The 24291-nt window shown below is 41.3% G+C and overlaps 5 protein-coding genes across 7 annotated transcripts; 1 reads left to right on the top strand and 4 right to left on the bottom strand.

Annotated features, from left to right (window-relative positions):
* Positions 1-547: 547 nt before the first annotated feature.
* LOC108604396 (dynein beta chain, ciliary) lies at positions 548-18699 on the bottom strand. 2 transcript variants are annotated; one of them, XM_017993854.1, is made up of 29 exons: positions 18611-18699; positions 17463-18233; positions 16208-16360; positions 15874-16085; positions 15559-15800; positions 15210-15492; positions 14884-15149; positions 14377-14828; positions 13280-14303; positions 12666-13221; positions 12130-12402; positions 11819-11848; positions 9714-11702; positions 8921-9633; positions 8509-8861; positions 7607-8430; positions 7187-7548; positions 6968-7124; positions 5553-6902; positions 5323-5492; positions 4765-5262; positions 4188-4698; positions 3958-4128; positions 3586-3902; positions 3117-3531; positions 2058-3059; positions 1844-1992; positions 957-1089; positions 548-779 (listed from the first exon to the last, which is right to left on the bottom strand). In XM_017993854.1, the coding sequence occupies exons 2-29, from the start codon at positions 18184-18186 to the stop codon at positions 618-620; spliced, it is 13491 nt and encodes a 4496-aa protein (XP_017849343.1). In that variant the 5' UTR covers positions 18187-18233; positions 18611-18699; the 3' UTR covers positions 548-617. The 2 variants fall into 2 exon arrangements, with proteins under 2 accessions (XP_017849343.1, XP_017849344.1); XM_017993855.1 differs by lacking the exons at positions 11819-11848; positions 18611-18699 and having other exon boundaries at positions 618-779; positions 17463-18186.
* Positions 18700-19800: 1101 nt separating this feature from the next.
* LOC108601404 lies at positions 19801-20502 on the top strand. Its single transcript, XM_017989303.1, has one exon. The coding sequence runs from the start codon at positions 19918-19920 to the stop codon at positions 20500-20502; it is 585 nt and encodes a 194-aa protein (XP_017844792.1). The 5' UTR covers positions 19801-19917.
* A 5-nt stretch (positions 20503-20507) lies between these two features.
* LOC108602431 (circadian clock-controlled protein) lies at positions 20508-21625 on the bottom strand. Its single transcript, XM_017990550.1, has 3 exons — positions 21475-21625; positions 20925-21411; positions 20508-20868 (listed from the first exon to the last, which is right to left on the bottom strand). The coding sequence occupies exons 1-3, from the start codon at positions 21548-21550 to the stop codon at positions 20637-20639; spliced, it is 795 nt and encodes a 264-aa protein (XP_017846039.1). The 5' UTR covers positions 21551-21625; the 3' UTR covers positions 20508-20636.
* A 130-nt stretch (positions 21626-21755) lies between these two features.
* Positions 21756-22744, bottom strand: LOC108603489 (CG7079). The gene is made up of 3 exons (XM_017992341.1): positions 22604-22744; positions 22060-22543; positions 21756-22000 (listed from the first exon to the last, which is right to left on the bottom strand). Exons 1-3 carry the CDS (start codon positions 22668-22670, stop codon positions 21778-21780), a joined length of 774 nt encoding a protein of 257 aa, XP_017847830.1. The 5' UTR covers positions 22671-22744; the 3' UTR covers positions 21756-21777.
* Positions 22745-22811: 67 nt separating this feature from the next.
* On the bottom strand, positions 22812-23886 carry LOC108603490 (protein takeout). 2 transcript variants are annotated; one of them, XM_017992344.1, is made up of 4 exons: positions 23796-23886; positions 23251-23734; positions 22963-23186; positions 22812-22892 (listed from the first exon to the last, which is right to left on the bottom strand). In XM_017992344.1, the coding sequence occupies exons 1-3, from the start codon at positions 23866-23868 to the stop codon at positions 22988-22990; spliced, it is 756 nt and encodes a 251-aa protein (XP_017847833.1). In that variant the 5' UTR covers positions 23869-23886; the 3' UTR covers positions 22812-22892; positions 22963-22987. The 2 variants fall into 2 exon arrangements, with proteins under 2 accessions (XP_017847833.1, XP_017847834.1); XM_017992345.1 differs by having other exon boundaries at positions 22855-22892; positions 22981-23186.
* Between the last annotated feature and the right edge of the window lie 405 nt (positions 23887-24291).

Raw genomic sequence — 24291 nt, 5'->3', positions numbered from 1 at the left:
TGTGCGTTGTTTCATGGAAACGCGACGCATTTGCTGTCGATTTAGATTTTTTTTGTGTGCCTCTTTCATTCTTATGTGCTTACTTATCAGTTTGTGTATATATATGTGTCTGTCTGTCTGTATATGTATGTATATGTGTAGATTGATTATCTCAAAATTCATTGAAATTATTTTACGCTGTTTCGCATATACTGTGACTAAGCGAACAAGGTTCGCAGCTTTTATGATGCTGCAAATGCAGGGATTTTTACTAGAGCACATTAAAAGGTAAACAGTAAACACACTTGTTTACTAACATTGATCGTTAATAAGCTGAAAAATAAGTAAATTTAATATACTGCTGAGCATTGGCCCCTAAATATCAGAAATAATTAAACTTGTCTGCTTTGGTTTTATGCAAAGTGGGCCTAAGGCAAATCTACCAAAAGGGTGATATTTATTTGAAAAAAATTGTGCTCAACAATTTAAAAGATTTATAAAATATTTGTGTGCTTAAGCAATTATAAATATTGTGTTTAAATTCGAAACATTTGACTAGAATAGAATGGAATTTTCCGCTAAAATATTAACTAACAAGAATTAAATGCTACGATTAAGTTTCTAAATAAAGAATTGTTCTAAGTTTGCAGCAAGAGCGCAACGCCAGCCAAAGTCCATTTGCCTGGCTTATCCTTGGTCTTCAGATTGAAAGTCCATACATAGGTTGGACCACGTGTGCGCGTCTTATATACTGGACACTCGTACATATTGCGCAGATCTTGCTTGTCCTGCGTAATGGCCTGTAGAGTAAAGAACCCAGAGAAGAAAAAAAAGAAGCAAGCTGTTAGATTTATGCAAGCATGCGCCGCTTAACTGACGCCACAGATCCGTTCCAAATTTAATTTTTAGTTTTTTCTTTTGTTTGCTAGAAAATGTTATTTGAATTCGCCAAAAGTGATTTGCAATTATAAACTCACGCGAATGTTGATCACTGGCATTGATGGATAAAGTTCTTTCAGACGTGATTCCATAATAATACCCTGCTGTATATCCCATCTGGCGCCCTCCATATAGATGCCATGCACACAGCAGCCGTCCCGCGGTGCCGTACTGTAATTATATGCAGATATATGGCAATTATAGCTAAGCTGATTAAATTGCGGGGCGTGGTGGGTGATTATGTGTGTCTCTGCTTTGTTTTGTTTGTTTTTTTTTTTTTTGTGTCTACGTCTGTGCATTGTTTGCTTAAAAACGTGCTACGATTTCTCATTCAAGGCGCTGCTAGCAGGCGCCACTTAATAAGCAATCAACTATTGACAATCGGCAAATAGACATTTCTTAATTGCATGCAATCTATAATTGCTATTTTTATACTAGTAGAAGCCAAGCCAAGCAAGTGATGATTTAAAATTAGCTCTCATGTAATATAAATAATGCTATTTATAGACTATCGGAGCCGTTGGCCGCTTGAAGCGGCTTGACGCCACTTGAGGTGCTATTAACACTATCTTCATACATATGTGCATGTGTGTGTGTGTGCATACAAGCAAACAAACATATATATGTATGTGCACATGTATGCAGTGGAGCCAAGTCATGTAAATGTACCAGGGCTAGTTGAACATGACGAATGTATAAATAATTAGGTTGTTAGTGCTGTGCATTTAGCTATTTTCCAGCTACAATTAACTAATTCTAATGACACATGATGCTAGTTTAATAAATATATGATCATTGCCCATGTCTAGACCATGACCAGTGGCTTAATCAGCAATTAGAGTGTGAGTGTGTATAGATTGCGTTGAAGAGAAGGCAAATCAATTAGAATTGCGTATTAATGTGCTGTTTGAGTTCTACGTCTTACGTAAATTCCTCCTTCTGCTTCTTAGTCACGTCACATTGCAGGCACATCTTGTCCAGCGGCAGCTCGTTGCGTCTCGCCGTGCTCTGCATGATGGCTGTCAACAACGACTGGGGATTAAAGAAGCCCGCCAGCCAGACGCAGGAGGGCAGCTGCAACAAACAACAACAAATTATAAATGATTGAAAACTGGTTGATATACTTTGTTCAAACGTACCACAAAATCGGTGGACCAAGTTTCAAGCTCGCGCAAACGCAGGCATAAATCGATGAACCAATTGTTGAGCCCCAGTAGCGAGGGATAGGCACGTTGCGTCCAAATGGGCGGCACTTGATCCAAAAATAATGAGTTCTCCAGCACCTCCATATCTGAGGTTATAGTCAGCTCGCCCTTTAAGCCCAGGTCCAGCTCCTTCAAGCTGCGTTTCATTTCGCTGGTCAAGAAATTCATGCGCTCGCATTCCTGGAAGGCTACAATCACATAAGGTGTGCGCTCCTCCACTTTGTTCATAATCTCCACCATATTGAATTCCTCTGGCAGCTTTTCAATTATCTCATCAACAATTTGCTTGACCTTGTCCTCTCTGGTGACTGTAGCACCGCCACCGGAGCCAGCATCGCGTGGCTGCATTTCAAACACAGTGCGGAAAATGTTCTCCGCTCGCGTGGTCAGAAAGCCAACTTCAGCATTCGGATGCAGTCCATATAGGTAAGGAGACTCGGCTGGCATCATTTCGTCCACATAGGTGTGGTAGCCCAGATAGTCGGTGTTTGGTGGTGCAGCAAACGCAGGCGCCAGAAACAGTTCACCATCAACTAAATCTGGCTGCATATACTCCTCCAAATACGTAATGCACAGGCGTCTGTCCCAATCGTCTGTTATATGTCCGCCGTACATGATTTCGCCAAATAGATAACGCAAATCCTCCCAAGGCACCTTGGCGTTTGCCTCCAAATAGTTGTACAGCACCGATACACTGATGTTCAAGTCGCCAACATTGAATGGATAAATCTTGTTCCAACCCTGCGGTCCAAATTTGCGACGCTCAGCAACTACAGCATGAAAGTAGCACAGAGAGAAAAGTATAGCCTTGAACTCTGCCTCCTTGCCGGACATTTCAAGAGTTTCCTGTGTAAAGTTGTCCAATGCCTTGTGTAGATTGGCCAGCATGCCTGTTGGCGGCTCATTGGTAATCTTAATTGACGACTCCAAAATGCCCTAAAATATTAAATTTAATATTTAACATCTGTAAAGATTATTATTTATTTAACCAACCTGTGGTATTATATGTGCCGAAGGCGTTGAGGCAGGCTCCGCGCTCAAAAACATTCTGTACTCTGGATGTGAGCCATCTGCATAGAGCTCCAGCTTCTTCTCCAGCATTGGCAGCCACTTGCGCACCAAATGTATATTTTGCAGCACTACCCAGTGTCCATTTTTGGCTGCTGTATCCATTGCAGCCTCAGCAATTGATTCCTGCCCCTGGCCCAAGGACACATTATGAAAATTGCCCAAATCCATGGTAAAGTTCAGTTGCTTGCCCAAAGCCTCAACATCTTTCAAGGGATTAACGCCAGGTGAGAGTATAAAGAAAATAGGCGTAGATGGACTGGCTTCCTCGTATGACTTGGCAAACTCCATGGCGCGACTTTCTACATATTTCGAGCCCAGTTTCTCTTCAATAAAATCACTGAAAAACTTATTTAACAAGCTGTTTGCTTAGAGAGATTAGTTTGCAACTTACGCTAGAGCATAGGTCATGCGATCAGGTCTCAATGCTCTGATCATGCAGAGCCGTTGCAGCGCTGTTTTATTTTTCCATTCCTGTGGGAATTTCTCCTTCTCCGGTAGCTCCGATTCCACGAGTTTCTTCCAGCGCTTTGATGAGGTTTCAATGTCCCGGTCCAGATTACGAAACTCATCCTTGGACGCTAGACTGCAAATTCCGCCCCACGATTGATTACTCAAAAAATCCACAGGACTTGTCACATGTGGCTTTATCGGGAAGCGGAGTAGGAAGTCCAGTTCCGCAGATGTGACCTCCTCGTTCATCAGCAGTATCTGAAATATAAAGCAATAAGTACAATAATTTCTAATATTTGCACACGTGACTTACCTGAAATGTCATTTGCGAGGCGAAGATGAGCTTGTCGCATTCAAAAAGACCACGCGAAGTATACTGAAAGACCGAATACGTTATGCAATCGATCAGATTTGTAACACGCAAATCCAAGGTTTCGCCCGGTTCAGCCTTGGCTATGGCCTTTTGGAACACTACACTAAACGCCTGCAAAGAAACAAGCAATTGTATTATTAATTAAATAAATTATTAAATAAACGACTTACCTTAAGTGAAAACTGATATATAGGATTTATAGTGTTCAGTTCGTTAAGTATAAAATACAGCAAGCTAGCTCTAGCCGCTGCGGGTCTATAATATTCGCGTGCCTTGTCTATTTCCTTAGACGTAATCTTAGCCTCTGCCACCTTTTCCTCGATTTCCGAAGCCGTGCTCTTGGTGGTCTCTAGATTCTCAACCAGTGCTGTGTCACCTAAAATATTCTCACCCGCTGATGAAAGACGTGATAGCAAATCGTCCTCCAGTTTTTTTAGCATAATTTTAAAATCATTCTGCTGCTTGGTCAGCTCAGCCTTTAAGTCCTCCAGATCGGGCCTTTCAGCCTTTACTACTTCGGCGAGCAATTGATCTTCTAAGCCATCGCGTGTTACTGTGAAATTGATAAGTGTTGTTTGTGCCTGCATCTCTGGCTTGTAGTGAGGATTAGCTAATTTAGTGTGCAAGATTAAACGGAAAGTGGAATTGTACTCGATTTCCTTGTCGCCGATTTTAATGGCTCTGTAAATATTGAGTGTCGATTAAGATATATTTTATATTTTATTTAAGCCAGTGCTGCCTACTCACTTGCCCTTCTTAATAAGATTACGTCCAAGCAAAGAGTCCAAAACAGGGTCCAAGTTCTCATCAATATTCTCAATGAGCACTGTAATTCCCAAGTTTATAGATTTCTCAATAATGTCCAAGTAGTTGCGTTGGCCCAATCGTATGACCTTAAGCTCTTCGCCATACTTTTGCTTAATCCATTTAACGCCTTGCAATTGCGGATCAATCATGAGTGGCCAACGATCCGAATTCGATAGAATTGTAGCATTCTCAATGGACATGCGATCGCTGGGCAAACCCTCATTTGTCCATATGGCAATGGTGGTATCATCGGTAAGCAGTGTAAGTGGATCAAGATTCTCAGTTGTTGGTATAGGTGGATCGATGCTCTTAAGAAAAGGCGTCCACATTTTTTGCAGCAAGTCACGACGGAAGCCCTTGGTAAAGCAGCCGACATACGAAATGAATGCAGTAATAAGCAATATATCGCCGGGTAAGGTAATGCCCTGTTTGACAAAGCTGCAAAACATAACAAACAATTAGCAAGTGTCTTAACACATTTAGAAATGTTATACTAACTTGTTTACTGCCTCAGCCCAGCGCACATTTTCGCTGGCTAAGCCACCCACTAGACGATTAGCTAGTGCAATAGTAGCTTGTGTAGCATCTGCCTCCTGTTGACAACGCAATTTATCCGCAATAGCTTTTTCAAAATCAGCCGTCAGCTTGGCCAGCTGCTCCTCCAGACTCTGCAAAGGAAATTTGCATTTAAAGCAGTTCGACTTGATTTAAAAAGTTCTTGAACTTACCGCAACTTTGCGTTTGATGCCTGCAAGCTTATCCTGAGCAGCTGCCAACTCCGCATTGGCTGCGGCCAGCGCTTTACGCTTTGGCTCTACATCACAATACACCTCATAGAACTTAATGATGTTGATGACCCAGGCACACAGCCCAGCGGCTGCGCCTGACTTGGAGCGCACAAACTCGGGCTCAAATTCGGGATCTTTAAGATACGGCTGTATGGCTTTAATAATTTCGGGATGTATATTTTCCTTGTCGTAATTTATAAGCGCATCCAGGAAACCATCCACCTTGGCCATTGAAATTTTTGCTGCTTTCCATGAGCGATCCTTGGGCAGCTTGCCACCAGGCGCTAGCAGCACCATAACAGCGGCTGTGACATTGGTGACTGCTCCAGGCGGCGAGCCAAAGCTCTTGAGCTCAGTTAGATTGGCTTTGTTGAGCGTATTGAGCGCTTCCTGTGCAGCTGTTAGCGCTGGCTCAGCTTTAAGCAAATCTTCTTCGCAGTCGCGTTGTTTCTTGCTCACTTCGTCTGCTATGAGGGCTACCTTCATTTCCTCCTCATCGGCAAAGGCTTTCTCGTTTTGCACTTTCTCTGTTTCGATGCCTACGATTTCGATAAGCGCGTCGGCTGCATCGTTTTTCTCTTTGAGCTCCACCTCTTGGACGGCCAGTTTGACTTTGAGATCGGCCACCTGCACTGCTGTGGAGCGCAGCTTCTCCAGACCGTTTTCCAGACGCTCGATCTTGCTCTGCAAGTCCTCGTGTTTGTGATTGAGCAATTTGATATACAAATTGATTTGTTCTAGATAACTCTTGGGTGTGGTATAGTTGTAACGACGCTCGTTCTGTAAATAAACTTTGGAAGTCGTATTGACAGACGTGTGCACATAGGCCATAAACTTGGCCACAGAATCGCGATGATTCTCTGGCAGCACTTTGTTCTGTGCCAAGAAGTTCATGGCAACCGATATGAGTGCCTCCTGAGGCCATTCGTGGAACCAATTGATGGATGTTGCATTGATGATGGCGGGGAATTTTCTCGACCGAACACGCAATGTTGAACCCACTGGTGAAAAACACAGAACTATTTTTAGTTGCTTGCGTACACGATCGATGAAGAATTTCCAGCAGTTCTCTCGCGTATCAACCAGTCCCGCACCTTTGACCTCATTTCGCACGCCTGATATTATGTTCTCAATCTCGTCGTCCGGAAACAGATCTGGAATCTCGCCAGTGGCTAACAAGTCGTTTATTAAGACAAGAAAATCCTCACTGGGAATTTGGGCATCCGTCATAAGGAACATGATGCTAACATTTTTCAAACCGGCCTTTAAATACAAGCCGGAGAATTCATTCTATAAAATTATTGAAAATTAATTTATAAACAGTAATATTAGATATATATATTGCAAAAGAGAACCTTTAAGTCATTGACACCGTAGCCCTTCTTAAGCTGTATTTGCACGACCTCCAAGCTGGATATGAATGCTGCCAAGCGCGCTAGAGATTGTTTGCCACTGCCACCAACACCAACCAATAATGCGCTGCCACGCGGCGATTCTAATATGCGATTGATTCTAATCAACAAAATTGATTATCATTAGCTCAAAAAAATGTAAAAAATTTAATTATTACGCACCTGCAGACATGCATCATCGCATCTTCGAATAACACCAGATTCATGGCAGCGACTAGATCATTATACGATGACATTGCTTCCTGAAGGAGTTTGTGAAGCTCAGGCCAACCCTTGATAGGCATGTACTTAGGATCACCAATTCCTCCAGCGAAATGACAGTAAATATTCGGCTTGTCGAATATAACGGATTCGTCAATTTCTTCGAACGACTTCTTGACAATGTCATGCTGCATTTTGGTAAAGCTATCGATGTCTTTGTCATCAGTTAGCTTATCGGAGTACACGCGCTGTGTCTCATGTTGCCACAAACGTATAAGATCTGTTGAGCTCGTCAAGCAGTCCGTAGAACTGAATAGTAGACCCTACAGCAGGCGTATAATAAGTTATTAATTATATTAAATGTGTGGGTGGGGTACTTGCTTGAAAAACATTGCTGATGTCGCGTAGGTTAAAGATGTAATGCGACTTGATGGCCGTGGGCAGAAATACTTGCAAGCACTTGTTGTGCAACGCAATTGTGGCTGCCACAATGTTCGGCGTCATGCGTGTCACGATCGGCATGAATTTTTGCTCAGCATTGGCAAAATGTTGGGCCAAGATGGCTGAGTACATGACTGTGATGGAATCTGTGCCTGGAAAACTGACAGCCAGCACGCAAAAGTGTCGCTGCAGACGCGGATTAATGGTGAAGCTGCCCGAGGTGGGATTCATACAAGCCACATATTGGCAATTGTGTATATCCTTGAGCGTTAGCTTATTCCTATCATACCAGTGGCCATAGTCGAGATGCTGACGCATTAGCGTGTGCGGCTGCACGGTCCCATAGCAATCCACCTCGGGCATGTTGATGTCGTCAACAAAGTAGATCAAGGTCTTGTTCCCGGGCGGTCCGTAGTTGCGACCCGCTTTCTTCTCCAGCGGCTTCTCGAGTATCTTTTGCAACATCTCGGACGTGGTATAGAAATTGAATGGTATTGTGGTGACAGCGTAATTCTCAGAAAGCGATTGAAGCTTCTCGTTGACCAAGACGGTCTTGCCGCAGCCGGCATTGCCCACTAGCATCACCGGGTGCTTCTTATCCATAAGTAGATCCAGAAAGTAACGCAACCTTATTGACTCGGAGGTGTGCACGAGCACAGCTTGCAGCGGCAAATCCGAATCCAATTCAAACTTGGGTATTTTCTCTGTCCATGGTAAAAATGTTTTTGTCTCGCTATCCAAAAAATAATCGAAAACTGTTCCGCCTAATTAATGTTCAAATTCCAATGCAAAATTATTAATTTTGTTTAATGTACAAAGAGCAGCGTTCGCTTAATACTCACCCGATGGGAACTTAACAGTTTTGAACTCATTTACCCACCATTTGCTGAACTCCACACGATAATCAATGGCTTGATCCTGGAACATGGCCGAACCGAACGCCCAAATACAGGCAAACACAAAGTAGAGCTCGTGCCATTCCTTTGGGCAATCGGCTGGTGTGTTCGCTGGTATTAGAAAACAGTTTAGTAGATGGCACAGCATTTGTATGTGGGCCATTTCAGCGACTGGCGTGATCTTTTTAAAGCGCACGCGTATCGTCTCCAATGATGGTGGTATGTACTTATCGAATAACATGACCAAATTGGACTTTTCGGCTGGAATTTTACGCGTTTCAACCCAACTAGTCACATAGCTGCAAATAGAAACAATTTAATTTGAATTAAAATAAATATTTATATATTTGCTACTTACGGATTCCAACCCAAGTCCTGGGGATTTATATAGAGTATGCCGGCTCTGGAGACGGTTGCCGGCGTTGCTGTTCTCAGGTTAGAGATCTCAAAAAGCAAACGCATCGAAGGTGTCAGCGCAATGCGCTCATTACTGGCCAAAGTTAAGACTTTGTTATCATCCATTACAGTATTTAAACTTTCAATCCACATGGGATCGATATCGCCATCGAGCACAATCCACTTGGGCTGATCAACTGTTATGTTGGCTTGGTCTCTCATCAGCACTGAGAACAGTCCGTCCTTCCACTCGCGCGTCGCCGGGTTGATAATGCCGAAAAGTTCATCATTGGTCACCGCTTTTGGATTCAAGTCATTGAATATGGGCTTCCGTTTAATGTTCTGATAGGTGCGCAGCAGCGTTTTCCACACTTGTGTTTTGCCAGTGCCAGCATTGCCAACAATGAATACAGAATGACGTACCTCCAACAGTTCCTCCAGTTGCACTACTTTCAATATAAAATTATCTTCTGGTTGTAGTAGCAAATCGGAGGCAGCTTGTTTTACGGTGCGTTCAAAGTCCTGATCACGTTTGCGAGGCACATCCAAAGCGGGAAATAGATCGCTGATGAGCCCCATGAACACGGGCATATCATCTGTAATGATTTTCGGTATATTAAAGTCACGCAGGGCGCGCATCAACACCTCCTCCTCGGGTCGACCAGGATCGCCGCGCTGCCCAAAGAAAAATATAAAACAAGCAATGAAATATTTGTACATAAATTTAAATTATATCTGATATCATTTTTACGCACCTTTAGGGAGCCGGCCACGACCAGCACAGATTTAATAGCACGCAAGCCCCAGTCATAATGATCCTGCTTGGACAGCAACTCCTTGCACAGTGTGTAGAGCGTGATGAACTTGCGCGCCAAGACGCGCGCATCCTGAAAGCCTTCGGCAACCAGCATAATCTCGCAGATGAGCTCGAAATCAGGCACCACCATGGCGCAGGGTCGAAAGAGCGCCTTTAAGTTCTCCGGCAGCTCTGTACGGCCGGCATAGCCTGGATTCATGGTAATAAATACGCCCACAGTGGGCACACAGGTAATGATTTCGCCCATAAAATTGAATTTGTCCTTTTTATCGCGTATAGCATCCTGCACGGACTTCACCTGCACCGCCACCACAGACAGCACCTCGACTGTGATGCGATTAAATTCATCGAAACAGCCCCACGCGCCCGTTTGGGCTAGTCCCTTGTATATGTTGCCGCAAGACTGATAATCCATTTGCTCGGAGCAGTTGAATACATAGACCATGATGCCAATCGCACGGCCTAAATCTTTAGTTGTTTCGGTTTTGCCCGTGCCCGCCGGCCCAGCCGGACCGCCACCCATTACCAAGTGTAAGCTCTGTGTAAGTGTTATGTAACAGCGATCTGTGAGCGGCGTTATGACCAGGCGTGGGGTATTGCCTAAGTATTCGTGACAATACTGGAACTCAGCGTCGCAAATATTGGCAAAGCAATCTTTTTCAACATCATCAAATCGATGCCTCAACTGCGATTGCCACATAAAAGCCGAACCTGAATCCAATTTGGCCTGAATCATCTTAGCGACTACATCTCTCGAGTGCACATCAATTGTGCATATCGTCATTATTTTCTGACGATCCCCCTTGGTCAGCTCGCCGAGCAGTAGTGTTATGAGTAAACTGAGTTGTGATATTTGTTTCTTGTAATAATCCTTGATAGCATTATCGTAGCCCTCCTCTAAGCGGCTAAACGCTATGTTTACCTCTGTGGACCACCAGATCTGTGAGCCGCATAGCGATACCTGTGCAGGATAGTCGAACAACCATTGTTCACGCTGCTTTTCCTCATAGGCGACAACAGCTTCGGTGACATAGTGACGCAGACTGGCCCGCATTGCCGCCTGTATGCGATTCAGCCAGACTTCGACTGGACCGCGTATGCTGGCCAGCTCATTGAATTCCACATATTCACCGTCCTTGGCATACATGCCGGACGCCGTGTCTATTTCATTGGCCTCGTCGCGATTGAATTTGAGGCGTGCTATTGAATCGAATAGCTTAGTCAGATGCTTGGTAACCATCTCCGGCTGAATGCCATTGCTGAGCACATCAAGAAGATCCGCCGATGAGACGAAATAGAAGCGAGGAAAAGCCAAACGTTTTGTTTCCAAATATTCTGCCAGAGCCTTTTCGCACAGCGTTAGCTCCTTTTGCAAATGCTCCAGACGTTCGATCAGTCCAGCTCGATTGGTTGATGCTACCACATTCGATGAGACAGACATCTCATCCATGAGTATGCGAAATTCGGCATCAATATTATCGAAACGAACTGAGTCGACGGGCAGCTGTTTTCTTATGTCTTCTGAACTCATGAAAATACTCTCAAGATGGGTCCAAGTGCGTTGCACCTCAAACCAAAGGGTTATCACTTGATCGGCAATCATTAATTTATTTTGCCAAGTTGACACTTCTTCAAGGAAATGGGCGATGTACTTGGATGTAATCAAATTTTGTAGGCACACCTGATTCTCTTCAAGCGTCTCTATGAGTTCTTCCGATGCCTTAAGGAGCTTGCAGCCAGTGCGTGGATGCAGCTCATGGTCGAACTCCATGCCTGACCAAGTCGAGTTTAGGTCACGCAATATTTTCTCCATAGACATTTCCTTGACGGCCTTATCCACAATATTCTTCACCTCCTCCTCGCATTCGTGCAGATTCAAGCCCAGAAGCTCGGCTAACGTAGTCTCATGGTCCATAATAAATTTCACCTAAAAAAAGAGACACATATTAGTTCAAGTTAATTACGCATTTTAAATGTTACTACAGTTGCTACTTGAGTTTATCATAAAATACATGCAGTAATGCGTTTTTGCTAGCCACTTACGGTTACTTCCTTGGGCAGTGCAGCCAGGCTCTGGAATGAAATGGTATTTACAAGAACTGTACAGTCGAGGCACAAAAGAATTATGTACAAGAGTATGTTGGCCTCGATAAAAGGTTGTTTTGAAAAATAAAAATGATTAAAACACATTTGCTATACAATTGCGAGCGTATACTCAGCATAAGTTCTAGCTCAAGTGCTGTGGCAAATAGAAAAAGAATTTCATAAATTATTTACAGTACGCCAAATAGCATAATATTAATAAAAAGAGTAAATGAATTGCTTGACAAGACAAAATGTAACACGAAATTGACCTTTGTTGAGTTCATTAGCTGATTCCAGTGTCGCTCTCGTATGGCTGGATTCTGCAGCTCTCCCACGGCGCGCAGCGAGGTGAGCATATTTTTCACAGTGGACTCGAGATTAACAAACGTATCCCAAACTCGCATTTCCTTATCCAGCAAGCGTATATCCTTCGCAAACTTTTTGCACTCAATATCCATATTTTCCACATCCACTTTTCGCCAGGGCGTGGTCTTCCAATCCTCTATGCTGGTCTGCACAATATTTACATAGTCCCAAAGTTGCTGTGTTTGGAATTTAATTAAATCATTTAATAACTTTCAAATTGATTTATGTTGCAGTTAGAAGATTGGAAAGAGTTTAGTAATAGCTAGGTGAAAAATAAGTCAAATCTCAAAAATTCCACATGTGGCATGCATTACACACAAGTAAGATTATGTATAAATTTAGTAAAAAAAATTGTTGTTGTTAATAAGTTAATAAAACATGCAGTTTCAACTAGATATGTAGAAATATAAAAAATTTCATATAAACGGGCCGTAGTTACCTTGAGCATGCGCAGCTCTTTGCGGCATTGCTTAAGCACCTTAAACTCAGGTATATTAACCTCGAACAGACTGCCCGACTTTTGTATTTCGCCCATTTCACGCTCACACAGATACATATCATCGTTAATGCGATCCATCAACAGATAAGGCTTATAGCAGTCAAAACGAAAGAAGTCATACTGCTTGAATACCTCACGGAATAATTGTATATGCGCTTCGAATAGAGTTATCTTATTACGTATGCTAACAACTTCGGTGGCCTGCAAGGGCGACACTTGTTGCTTCACTGTGCTGGCAATTTTCTTGGTATTGGCCCACTGTTCGGGCAGCTCCTGCAGCAGCACGTTGACCTCCTCGGGTATGTCCATATCATAGTATTTGAGCAGCTGTATAGTCTCCTGCATGGGCTCAAACATTTCATCCGTGTTAGCAGCGCGCTCCTTAACCTGCATCAAGTAGGCCATAATGCTAACTAGACCCTCGTAGTCCTTCTCCTTGACAGTCTGCAAGAGACCCTCGTCTGCCTTGCGTATAAAATGACTCAAGTCCATGAGGCTGCAATAAAGTAAAAATTATACAAATGCAAAGTTTTTGCATAATTTGTCTCAAGTACCTGGAGGTTACAGTTGTCACCAGATGCTCCTTGAACATGTTGCCCCATTTGCAGACGGTGTTGAGCAGCGCTTGTCGAAAAGGTCTAACGTCCACTTGAAACCAGGAACTAAACACCTGAAAAGCTGGTATGTCTTCAATTTCGTTGAAGAGCGACTCATAGTTGTCTATTTGCTCTCTGAACGCCTCAATTGTTGGCTGACAAGGCTCTGGCGGTGGCGGACCGTTTGGGTCGTTCATTTGGAGCAGCTCAATCTCATCTGGTTCTAGCATGCGACCGTACTCCAAGAAGTACTCCATGCACTCTTCACGATCATCAAGCCACAGGTACGAGTAGCGCTCAAATTGACGACAAAATCGTGACGCCTCCTCCATTACCAAATCTACGCCGTTTAATATTTCACGGCGCATATCGATAATGTCTTGATTCTCCTTAATTAGCTCCACATAATGCCGCTTCTCATTGGGCTTGAGTCGTTTGATGAGCGAGCCCATTTTCATAATATCACGCATTAGCTCAATAAGCATATTATTAAAGCCCATGGGATCCTCCGGTTCCAGCGAGGGCACAAACACCAAATTCGGCTCAACCAGCTCCAGCCGCGACTCAAACAGCGGCGCATAGTTATTATCCGGATCCATGTTCTCTGCTAAATAGCCCACGCTAACGCCTACAGTGCGCAATATATTTTCATACACTATATTATCCACAAAATCCACATAGCTTAGCCAAACTGCATCGTTTTGCTGTTCCACCATATCAAACTGCACCATGTTGTCCTGCAGCAGTTTGTGTATCTCCACCGATGCTGCTTGTATCTCAGCGTAACGCTTGGCCGTGCGGTCAGGACGCTCGTCTATGCAAAGCACTGAGTCCTTTTTGCAGTCACGTCGTTCAAACAGCGGCTGCTTGGCCCAGACCTCCATAATTTTACGTATTTGTCGCAAATTCTCTTGAGTATGATGCATACGATTCTGCAGCGCAGCCACAGGCTTGCGCAGCTTATCCAAGTAACTCATAATATCTAAAAACAAAAAAAAAAAACAAACAAAATATGTTTAAAGTTGCAATTGTTTGGCCAGAGACCGTTTGCTTACCTGTAGAATTCCAGACAAGCTCATCTACGCCAATTTTAACAAGATCATCAATCATTTTAATCTCTGGCTCAATCAGCTTGAGTTCCACTGGTGAGCTGCCCTCTTGTATGCTGTTATACCAATCAATAGTCTTCTCCAAATTCAAGGTATACGAACGAAACACATCACTCTTCTCAGCAAAGTCAATTGCTATTTCGGGTATACCGTCGATTTTCATTTGCTCCAGGTAGTGCACCTCGCGCAGTATTGAAAACAATGTAGAGCTGAAGTTCAATATAAGCGAATGACTGTGCTGATCCCGTGCTATAAGTGACTTTTTCAAGTCCACTTCGATTTGTTCCTGCAGTTGGGCGGACCACTCATCAAAGAACTGCGCTTTGCACACGCCCAACTTAGCCATTAAAACCTCATAGCGCTCCACAATTTCCAGTGCTTTCTCTGATTTGGTTACACTTTAAAATTAAAGTTAAATTGTTAATGTGTTTACTATTAACTGCATTTACTTACTCATGTTGCAAGGCCTTGAAGTGCTTGACAGGCGACGTTATGCGTGACTCCAGTTGATTGCACCAGCGTATAAATGCCGCAATGGGCGGACAGTTGTAATCTGGATAGAGGCTATCGCCCAACTGTGTGAGATCCATTTGCTTGACATATATATTTTCGCAGACAGTCATCTCATCATCTAGCATTCGCACTATTTCAGCATAGCGCTGCGTAAACTCCTCCTTTATTTTCGGGCGATCCAGCACGCTGCCCACTATGCTTATAAGCTAAAAATAAATATAATAAAGTCAAATAAGAATAATAAATACTTTAAATAAATTAATTACCTTAAAAACGCTTTCCAAATTGTGACAATCATCGAAAGCCTGGCACAATATGGCAGCCAGCTTCATATCCAGCTCGAGTATGCGAGTTTGAAAACCTTTAAAGTCCTCATCAAACTCATGGTCGTCTGGATCCAGCACATCATAGCTTTTTGATGCAAATGCCGTAAAATATTGATTAAACTCCACATAGACATTTGTAATACGTGTGCTGAGCTGGCGACCACGCAATCCACCGATTTCGACTTTCTCTAATTTCAGAAATTCAATCACAGTAAAGAAGAACCTATGCAGCAAAAGTCATAAATAAAACGGTGCTATGATAGTTAATTATACAACTACAAATACATACCACTGTATTGTTGTTAGACGCTCAAGAAAGGCATTAAAGCGCTTGAAAACTGAATTTGGATGAAAAGTCCACAAAATCGGCGGACGCTCCTCTGGTTCGGTGAAAAAGCCTTCCAACCGTTCCTTATAGTAATCGAAAAGCTCACGAAAAAACTTTAATATTTGTATAGACAAAGTAAGACGCTGCATAGCTTCATCAATATCGCTATGAAATATTGATGAGGGATCCAAATAACGTTTCGCCTGCAACAAAACAAAACAACTCAAAATTTTAATGCCTGCCATGGGGTTGGGGCTGTGCCACCCTTGTACTCACCTGATGTATAATCAAATTGCATATCTCCTGCAACAGAACTGTTATTTTGGCCGACTGACAGTAGTAGCGGGAGTTGCCCCAGAGCGTGCATACAGTATGCATGAATGGTATGAGCAAGGGCTTGAATTCGGCAAAATCGATTTCCTCGAGTTGTTGCAGCGGACGCTTCAGTGGGTTCAAATAAAGTGTTATATCCTTTGCCTCGGCAAGTGCTGCATTTACGTTTGTTCAATCAGCAAAACGAAAACAATTTGTTGGCATGCAAAAGGCACAGAGACACCCATTTCCAATCCTTTATTGCATGCTATGTGGCCATTAAATGTTGGCTACTCACCCGTAACAACGTTTTTGAAGAGCGTCTGAAAGCAAGGATGGTAGGCACTCATTGAATACTCCAGTATAAGCGCCATGGCTCTTATGCGTTCATTCCGCAATTGGTCGTAGATAAAGGATAGATTCTTAAGCCGATTATTCCAAAAGGTAAACTCTGCAAATTAAAGTATATGAATAATTAAAGCTTGCCGTTGTTAAAGTGTTTAATTAATAATCTAATCACTACTAATGAAAGGTACACATAATTTACATACTTCATAAATTATCACGCAAGGTTGTGGGCCAGATGTGCCCACGCTACGGCTCCATGAGCTTATTTGATTTTGCATACTCGCAGCAGAGGCCAATGCAAAACAACAACAAATTCGGCTGCTTATCTGATTCCCAACAAAAAGCCATTTTGATTTTGTCCCGTTAGGCGAAATGTGTTTTTTTTGCAAATCAGTTTTTGCTGTTTGTTTGTTTTTGTGCTGCCGGGCATAAATTTAGACATTTACACCACTGAATAGTATTTCCAATGCACAGATGGTCCTTCTATTTCAATTTCAATTTAAAATTGTCTTGCAGGGTCTTAAGTCTTAGTTTTTGACGCACGTAGTTTTGAGCGGTCTTATTAGAATTAGTGATCGTACATTTTGCTAGAGATGTCAGTACGTTTACTCGGTACAATATCGATACGATCGCTTTTTAAGCGTCACTTTTAGTGTCCTACAATTGCGTAGTGTGACCGTATAAGTATTTGGTGTCAACGTAATGCAAATAGTGTGAATGCCAAAACAAAATGCGCCACTTTAAATCGACAATTAAAGAACGATCGTCTAACAGCCGCTTATAATACGTTATCTCTCAGCTTGCAGATGTTGTCAAAATCATACAAATCGGATAAGCTTTAGGCTACTTAGACTTTTATTAGGCATAGTTACATTAACCCAACAAATGTGAACGCATAACAAAATTCTGACCTGGCCTAAAGCAATTCAAACAACTATTGTGTCAAGTAAATGTTGCAAGCACGCAAATTGCCTACATACGCGCACAGATAATAAAAGCGACTTTTAAGGACAATTTATTGTTATACATATGTATATGTAGCTGGCTTTAACATGCAAATTTTTGGCCGGAAGGCGCTAGGTTGCTAGGATATAACCCCAAACAAACGTCAACTGCAAAACTTGAATTTTATCAATAAATAATAAATAAACTTATGCTATATATAAACCTAAGAACGAAAACTATATGTGCTGTAGGGTGTTTACCTGTATGTGGCGTGGGGTTCTGTCCATTTGCAAACGCATTGGTGGGACTCTCCTTGATGACCTCGTGTATCTGCGTGGCCCACTTGATGACAACGCCCTCAATGGCACTCTTCAGATACAGATCAAATTGACAGTGCTGCGTTTCGGTCAATTGCTTGGCTGCTTTGACAATCTTCTCAACGCCTACGGGCATGGCGAGTATTGTTTCGCCGCTCACCTGTCCCTTTACCTGATGCACAGTGCTTTTCAGACTGTGCACATGCTTCTGCACATCCTGCGCCACCATAACTGGCCAACTGCGATAATTGTCCTCATTCGAAAGCAAAGGCACCAGCACCTCCTCAACCAGCGCTGAAAGCTGGTCAATTGTGCGTGTGGCTAGGTCACCAAAGATGATATAGTGTCCACAGTTCTCACGTGGTATGGGCTCTGCATAACGCTTTATAAAGTAGACACCTTTGCTTTTCAGCTGCAGCAATGGAAATGTAGTCGAAGGCACCAACTGTGCTGCTGGCGTGAGAATGATGATGAGCACAACGGGCGTATTTCGCTCCAAAAACTCCTTGATTATGCCCTTGTGCTCCTCTACGGTGATGACACGTGTCCACTTCTCTGGTTTCAGTTTCAATGACTTGATGACAAACGAGCCCATCAGCTCCAGACGTGGATCTGGCCCAATGCCGGCGGCAGCTGCTGCTTCCGCGCTAGTGGAGGGCTGCTCCATCTAGAGGCCAATGGTTGTCTTGTTGTTGTTGTAATTGTTTCCTTATGCTGCAGAAAATATGACCTTGTTACCACTAACAACTATGTAATCAATAAACTTTATTTAAAAAAAATCAATAAACTGACATAATAAATATATATGCAGTACATTATAAAATAACAATTGCGCAACATTTTTTCTTCAGCACTTAGTATATGACACCACCACATATCGTATTTAATACAATTATTTAATTAATTTTGCAATTAAAATTGCAATATTTAATTGTATTAAATTATGCACGCACATAACTGGCATTTAATTTAATTATTTCATAACCAACACACATGATTTCAACTATTTAATTGTCCTTTATTGATTTTTTGCATGCACTACATCAAGTTCGTGTCTTGCGTTTAAATTTTCCGTTTTTGCAACCGCTTACCTCTGCTGTTGTTAACCAACTGAATGGAATGTAACAGTAACAGTTCAAAAGCAAAGTGTATAGAATACGGCAAAACTACCCAAAAAAGCTAAAACTAGCTAAAGAAAGCACACCGTCGTTACGGTATAGTGATCGAGCCAGCACCTGGTTGCTAGGCAGTTGTTTATTTTCTCCCGGAGCGTTTGTTATTTCCGCAAATCCTTGGTTGCTAGCCACGTTGCTATGCTTTTAGTTCCTGGCCAACTGTTGCGCCTACATTGCATGCAAAGACAAAGTTTTTACAGCGTTTGCGAATTAGTCAATAAAAAAAGTTGGTCTTGTGTTGGCGTAATGTAAACTGATTGATTAGGTGGTAATTGAATTGCATTAGACTTTATTGTTGGCTTAATTAAATCATGATTTGGGGGTGAATAGAAGTAAATAGTAAGAGTTAGATACAAATTAGTGCTCTAAGAAACTGTAAACTAATTGTAAGACAAACACACACAGACTTGTAAGAATCGGTATATGCTTAACTAAGTTATTTTGTAAAATGAATAAATTGAATAAAATAATTCCTACAATTAAAGAATTCAAAGAGTTTTTTACTCAGTAGAGTTTTTTGTAAGTCAGATTAGACGTGAGTATCTTTTATGGTCATAAGATTTATTGTTAATTTTAAACAAGCAAACGAATAATTGCTTGACATTAAAGAAATGTGAGCCTACATTGTCTTTATTTTTTACGAGTAACAGCAGCTGGCAGCTTGCCAATAAAACTTGGGTGCGAAGCAAACTGTCAAACCCTTGGCCACAAAACTTTTCGAATTAGAAATGCTAGCAAGTCACGTCAAAAATTGTTGAATAGGCGCAACAATTGAACTTGTTACACCCACTTATAATTGGGGTAGGAGACTACATCAAGATGTTTTAAAGTGACTGCAAAGCGCAAGCGCCAGTTATAAATAAATGTAAGCAACTGTTGCGCTTAGCAACGCTTATGTACTTAAAACTATTTATAAATAAGCATGCTGCATGCAACATTGTGCGGAACGTGCAACAGTTTTTTGCATGTTTAGCGGTAGCAAAAGTTTTTACGCGTATTGATTGACCTAGGCCCTAGGCTGAGGCTTAGGTGAATGAACCAGCCAACTGTATGCGGCACAAACTTGTTGCCTTGTTACGAAAATTAAAGGCAACTTAAGGTGGCGACACCACAGCAACCACAATGTTATGCAAAACTCAGTGAAGCTGAAACGAAAACTTGCCTTTATATATTTGCTGACAATGCTTATTGGCCACAATTGTTGACTGAACTTGCACTTGACAATGTGGCAACTTGTGCTCGGCTTGTTGCAGCAATTAGTTGCCGCTCCAGCGATTGTTGTGGAGCGCAACAGCTTTGCCTACTACAAAGTGCCAATGGGCATGTTCGACTTACACACAAACACCTCGAACTCTGGACTATATTACGTGTTGCAGTGTCCGCCCAAGCTGGATGACTCTATACCCAAGCCAAAAGACATGCAGACCTGCAGCGTTGTGGATCAGTACAGAGACATTTGGCGCTCGAAGCCTAAAAAGAAGCAGCGCCTGCCCTATCGCATTATGTTGCGTCCCATAGCGCCGTCAGCTGTGAAGCACATGCGCTGGGGCTGGCGTCGTTCCCGTGCCAAGCGTCAAAGCAAGACCAATGATGAGGCAACACCGCTGCAATATCTTGGACAGCCGCATAGCAAACAGAAGCTGCTTAAGCTAGCCGCTGATCATAGCAAATCTAAACGTGGCAGTCGCACCAAAGGCTATCAACATATGTATCATCGGGATGAGAGCTATAACGATCATATATTTTATGATGAATTAGATACGGATGGCAAGCATGTAAAACGCGGCAAATCAAAGACAAATGCATAAAATATTTAATTGTAACAAACTATTATTAATTATAGACGACTGAGCTTAATACTTATTAAATGACGCCAGCAGTCATACGGCTAAAAACATTGTAAATCACTTCAACTTGTTGTTCATTGTTACAAAAATTAACATTATTTTTGCATATAGTAGTCAGCAGTGTTAGTCGAGTTTAAAAACATATCATCATAGGCAACGTTTTCGAATACATTACTAAGCAAGGCAGTAAAACAGTTTGTAAATGATTTTACTACACTGGGCTCTAGTCCATTCCAAAACTCTATCCAATTTTCGTTCATTGAACGATTTAGCGCTATGGTTAAGTCAGAATTTTCTCTATACAAGTCCGCCAACCAGACGATCCAGCTGTAATAATAGTTAGCCACAATGATGTAAAATCTTTAAGTAAATGCACAACTTACCGATCAAGATCCACTACCGATGTCAGTTCAAATATCTTTAGATATCTTTTGTTTTGGCGATACTCCATTATTACCTTGAACGTCAGTGTTAGCTGCACGTTCTGAAAGTCCGACTGCAGCTTACCAGTTGTATTTGCTATAAATACAAGATACTTGCCCTTCATTTCATATGTAGCTTCGTGCAGCAGTCGTGGTATGCGCGCTTTAACAACAACTCTGCTCTTTGTGGGGTCTTCATCAAACCCATTGATTTCGGTAATTGTTGCATTATTTAAGCCCTTGTATATATTATCTGTAGTATGAAATGACATCCAGATGGGGCCATACTCTTGCGGCGTTTCCAAAATCGTTATATTATCCATCTTGGCTTCATCCAGCGCTGGCAGACCAATCTCAGGTATGCCCTTTGGATAACGCTTGATCAGATCGTTAATGCTACGCATCAAACAAGTCGAATCGCCAAAGTGACATTTTTCTATATCGCTTGCTGAAGATTTATGGGAAAGTCTTTGTCTGAATGCAAATTCAACATTCATGCACACTTACTCACGTAATTCAGCGCCGTAAACAAACGTTTGTAATACACAACACCAACTAAGGGAAATTAAAATATAGCGCTCGTACATTTCCTGTCTGACGTTTAGAATAAACGATTGAAATTAATTTTGCAATAAGCCACAATAGAACCTGCTCTGGCAACAGCTGAACTGTTAATAAAATCAAACAAGGCATGTAAGCATATATAAAAACCTGATTCTATAGCAATACATACATATTTCCAAATATATATATAAAAAGATTACATGCATTAGATTAAATAATACTAGACATAGTAGTAAGACTTTATTTCTGCTTAGTCAGCTGCAGCATACGCTTGATCTGTTATAAACATATCGTCGTAAGAAACTTTATCAAAAACATCCGAAATCAAATTAGTAAATACACTTGTATATAAGCCTAAAATTGTCGGCTCCAGCTCATTCCAAAATACAACCCAATTATCGTTTATTACACGATTAACTGCTATTGTCAAGTCTGTATTTTCAGCAAAGAACTCGTGCAGCGAAAAGATCCAACTGTAAGTTAGTATATGATAACAATCTATAGTTCAGACATATATCTTTGCATAACTCACCGACTAATCTCCATTATGGGCACAAGTTCATCGATTCTTAAATAACGCTTATTATCTCTGTACTCAAGTATTACTTTTAGTTTCAACGTGAACTGAACTTTCTGTAAATCCGACATAGCTTTTCCCGTTGAATTTACATTAATAAACCAAATACGTCCACTAGCTGCATAGATGCCTTTATGTATAAGACTTGGTATGTAGCCATGTATTTCCATTCTGGTTGCAGTTGGGTCTTTGCTAAATCCCTTTACTTCTGTGATTGTCATATTCTCAAAGCCATAGTTAGTTGTGTTGAAATATTTAAAAGTAAGCCAGATACGTCCATTTGGTGCAGTCTTAAAAACTTCCCAGCCCTTAAAGTCTACAACATCTATGGGCTTGAGGCCCATACCAGGTATGCCTCTGGGATATTGCTTGATTAAAGCATTCATTGAATCTTTGATACACTCAACATCTCCAAAGCGACATTTAGTTACATCTTCCGCTAGAAAATCACAGCACTTTATATATAGTTTATATTCATAAACTATTTTTGATTACCTACGTATTAATTGGCACTTGGCAGCCGTTAGAATCTGTACACATAACAAAGCAAATAATACAAAATGCATTTTGCTGAAGTTCACTTATATTTGTACTTCTCTTGCGCTCAACAATTATTAGTTAAATAAAATCGTATGCTCAATAAAACTATTTAATAGCAGCTTTCCAGGCTAGTTATTACAACCGGTTATTATAATCAGAGTCTAGTTGTTCTCAGCTGCCCACAAATTGTACTCTTTAGTGTTAATTGTGTGCAAATATCCAATAGTCTCAATCCAATCGACAATGCACTGCAATTCAAAACAGAGAATTGTTTGTTTACAAAATACATAGGTTCATACTAGTTATTAGTAGATCTACATTTATTAGTAACGTTACTTGCGCTCTAAGTTGGTTTGTAAAAATCATCGTAGGATAGTTGACTTAATACGCGAGTTAAAATTGTTTCAGCCACTTGATCCACTGCGGAGTTCATGCCGACACGCAAAGCTTGCCAAACATCCTGCCAATTGTTATTGATAAGCTCGTTCATAGTATCACTTAGCTCCTTGTTGTTCAACAAATTCTCAAAATTTACGTGTAAGCTATGAAATAAAGACTATTAGTAATTCCTAAATATAATTAACTCATATGTGTGTTGTTGCTTACCCACTAATAATCAATAGACATTTGAATTTGGTTATCTTTAGAAACAGTTTACCCTCCACTCGACGATCCTCCGCAGCTTTAGCTCTGCATGTAAATTTACAATCCTTAAGTTGCACTCTGGCCTGGCTCTTGCCCTCCAAAGGCAGCAGCAGTAGCTTGCCAGTCGCCTCATATTCTCCATCCAAGCGCAGCAGAGGAGTAAAGCCAACTAGCTCGAAACCACGCTGGTATTGCTTTTCAAAGCCTTTAGCACGAAGAATTGTTGTATTTTCAAATCCATGCACAGTCAAAGAATTGAATTTAAGGCTCAGCTGCAGCGGTGTATCGGGTTCAGCTTCGCTAACAATAATATTATCGAAGTTGATAGCATCTAATGCATCCAGTCCAATCTCAGGTATGCCCTGAGGATGCTGCTTTATAATAAAATTAATAACATTTGCAATACAGATGCCATCGCCAGCCACGCACTGTTCAATATCTGGCGCTGTAAGTAAAATATAATCAATAAATTTAATAATACATAAATTATAGAGTTTGTTTCTTACGCAGTTGTGCATGCACTAGAGATGTCCAGCTGTAAATTAAACAAAACACCAGCCAGACTAATCGAAGACACATTTTGGAGGCTGACTTTTTGTAAAATAGTTGCCAATTTACTGCGCTGGTTTTTATAAACTAAAATAGGCTCAAATAAAATCGGAAACGACACTCAATAGAATAGCTAAACAATAAGTTAATTTACAAAATAATTAACACTTGACACAAATGATTTGCTTATAGGCAAATTACAATTTTCCTTTAAACAATAACAATTACAAGCTGACGTCGTGGCTCAATAGTTAGCACCAGCTACTCGTATTTAACAATTAATGTTTAACGCTTGCTTAACGCTTACAGTGCAAATTTATTTAAATTTCTTTACAACATTAAAAGCATAAAGAGTTATAATATACTTAATAGTATTTTGATTTCTTTTTATATATAACAAAAGGTTGTAACGTAAAAATAAGTTTAGATTAAAATCAATATTTAAATACATAT

Source organism: Drosophila busckii, chromosome 3R (assembly GCF_011750605.1).
Source record: "Drosophila busckii strain San Diego stock center, stock number 13000-0081.31 chromosome 3R, ASM1175060v1, whole genome shotgun sequence".
NCBI classification, from domain to species: domain Eukaryota; kingdom Metazoa; phylum Arthropoda; class Insecta; order Diptera; family Drosophilidae; genus Drosophila; species Drosophila busckii.
The sequence above is the reverse complement of the archived record's forward strand: the minus strand, read 5'-3'. Positions and strand labels throughout refer to the sequence as shown.

Coding starts and splice junctions, on each gene's coding strand:
- LOC108604396 (XM_017993854.1), bottom strand. CDS start 18,186: ATGGAGCAGCCCTCCACTAGCGCGGAAGCAGCAGCTGCCGCCGGCATT. Junction 14,304..14,376: donor GCTTGTCTGGAATTCTACAG/GTAAGCAAACGG, acceptor TTTTGTTTTTAG/ATATTATGAGTTACTTGGAT. Junction 13,222..13,279: donor GTGACAACTGTAACCTCCAG/GTACTTGAGACA, acceptor ACTTTATTGCAG/CCTCATGGACTTGAGTCATT.
- LOC108601404 (XM_017989303.1), top strand. CDS start 19,918: ATGTGGCAACTTGTGCTCGGCTTGTTGCAGCAATTAGTTGCCGCTCCA.
- LOC108602431 (XM_017990550.1), bottom strand. CDS start 21,550: ATGTACGAGCGCTATATTTTAATTTCCCTTAGTTGGTGTTGTGTATTA. Junction 21,412..21,474: donor TGTTTACGGCGCTGAATTAC/GTGAGTAAGTGT, acceptor ATAAATCTTCAG/CAAGCGATATAGAAAAATGT. Junction 20,869..20,924: donor TCGGTAGTGGATCTTGATCG/GTAAGTTGTGCA, acceptor CTATTATTACAG/CTGGATCGTCTGGTTGGCGG.
- LOC108603489 (XM_017992341.1), bottom strand. CDS start 22,670: ATGCATTTTGTATTATTTGCTTTGTTATGTGTACAGATTCTAACGGCT. Junction 22,544..22,603: donor TGCCAAGTGCCAATTAATAC/GTAGGTAATCAA, acceptor GTGATTTTCTAG/CGGAAGATGTAACTAAATGT. Junction 22,001..22,059: donor CCCATAATGGAGATTAGTCG/GTGAGTTATGCA, acceptor ACTAACTTACAG/TTGGATCTTTTCGCTGCACG.
- LOC108603490 (XM_017992344.1), bottom strand. CDS start 23,868: ATGTGTCTTCGATTAGTCTGGCTGGTGTTTTGTTTAATTTACAGCTGG. Junction 23,735..23,795: donor TCTAGTGCATGCACAACTGC/GTAAGAAACAAA, acceptor TTTTACTTACAG/CGCCAGATATTGAACAGTGC. Junction 23,187..23,250: donor TGTCTATTGATTATTAGTGG/GTAAGCAACAAC, acceptor TTTATTTCATAG/CTTACACGTAAATTTTGAGA.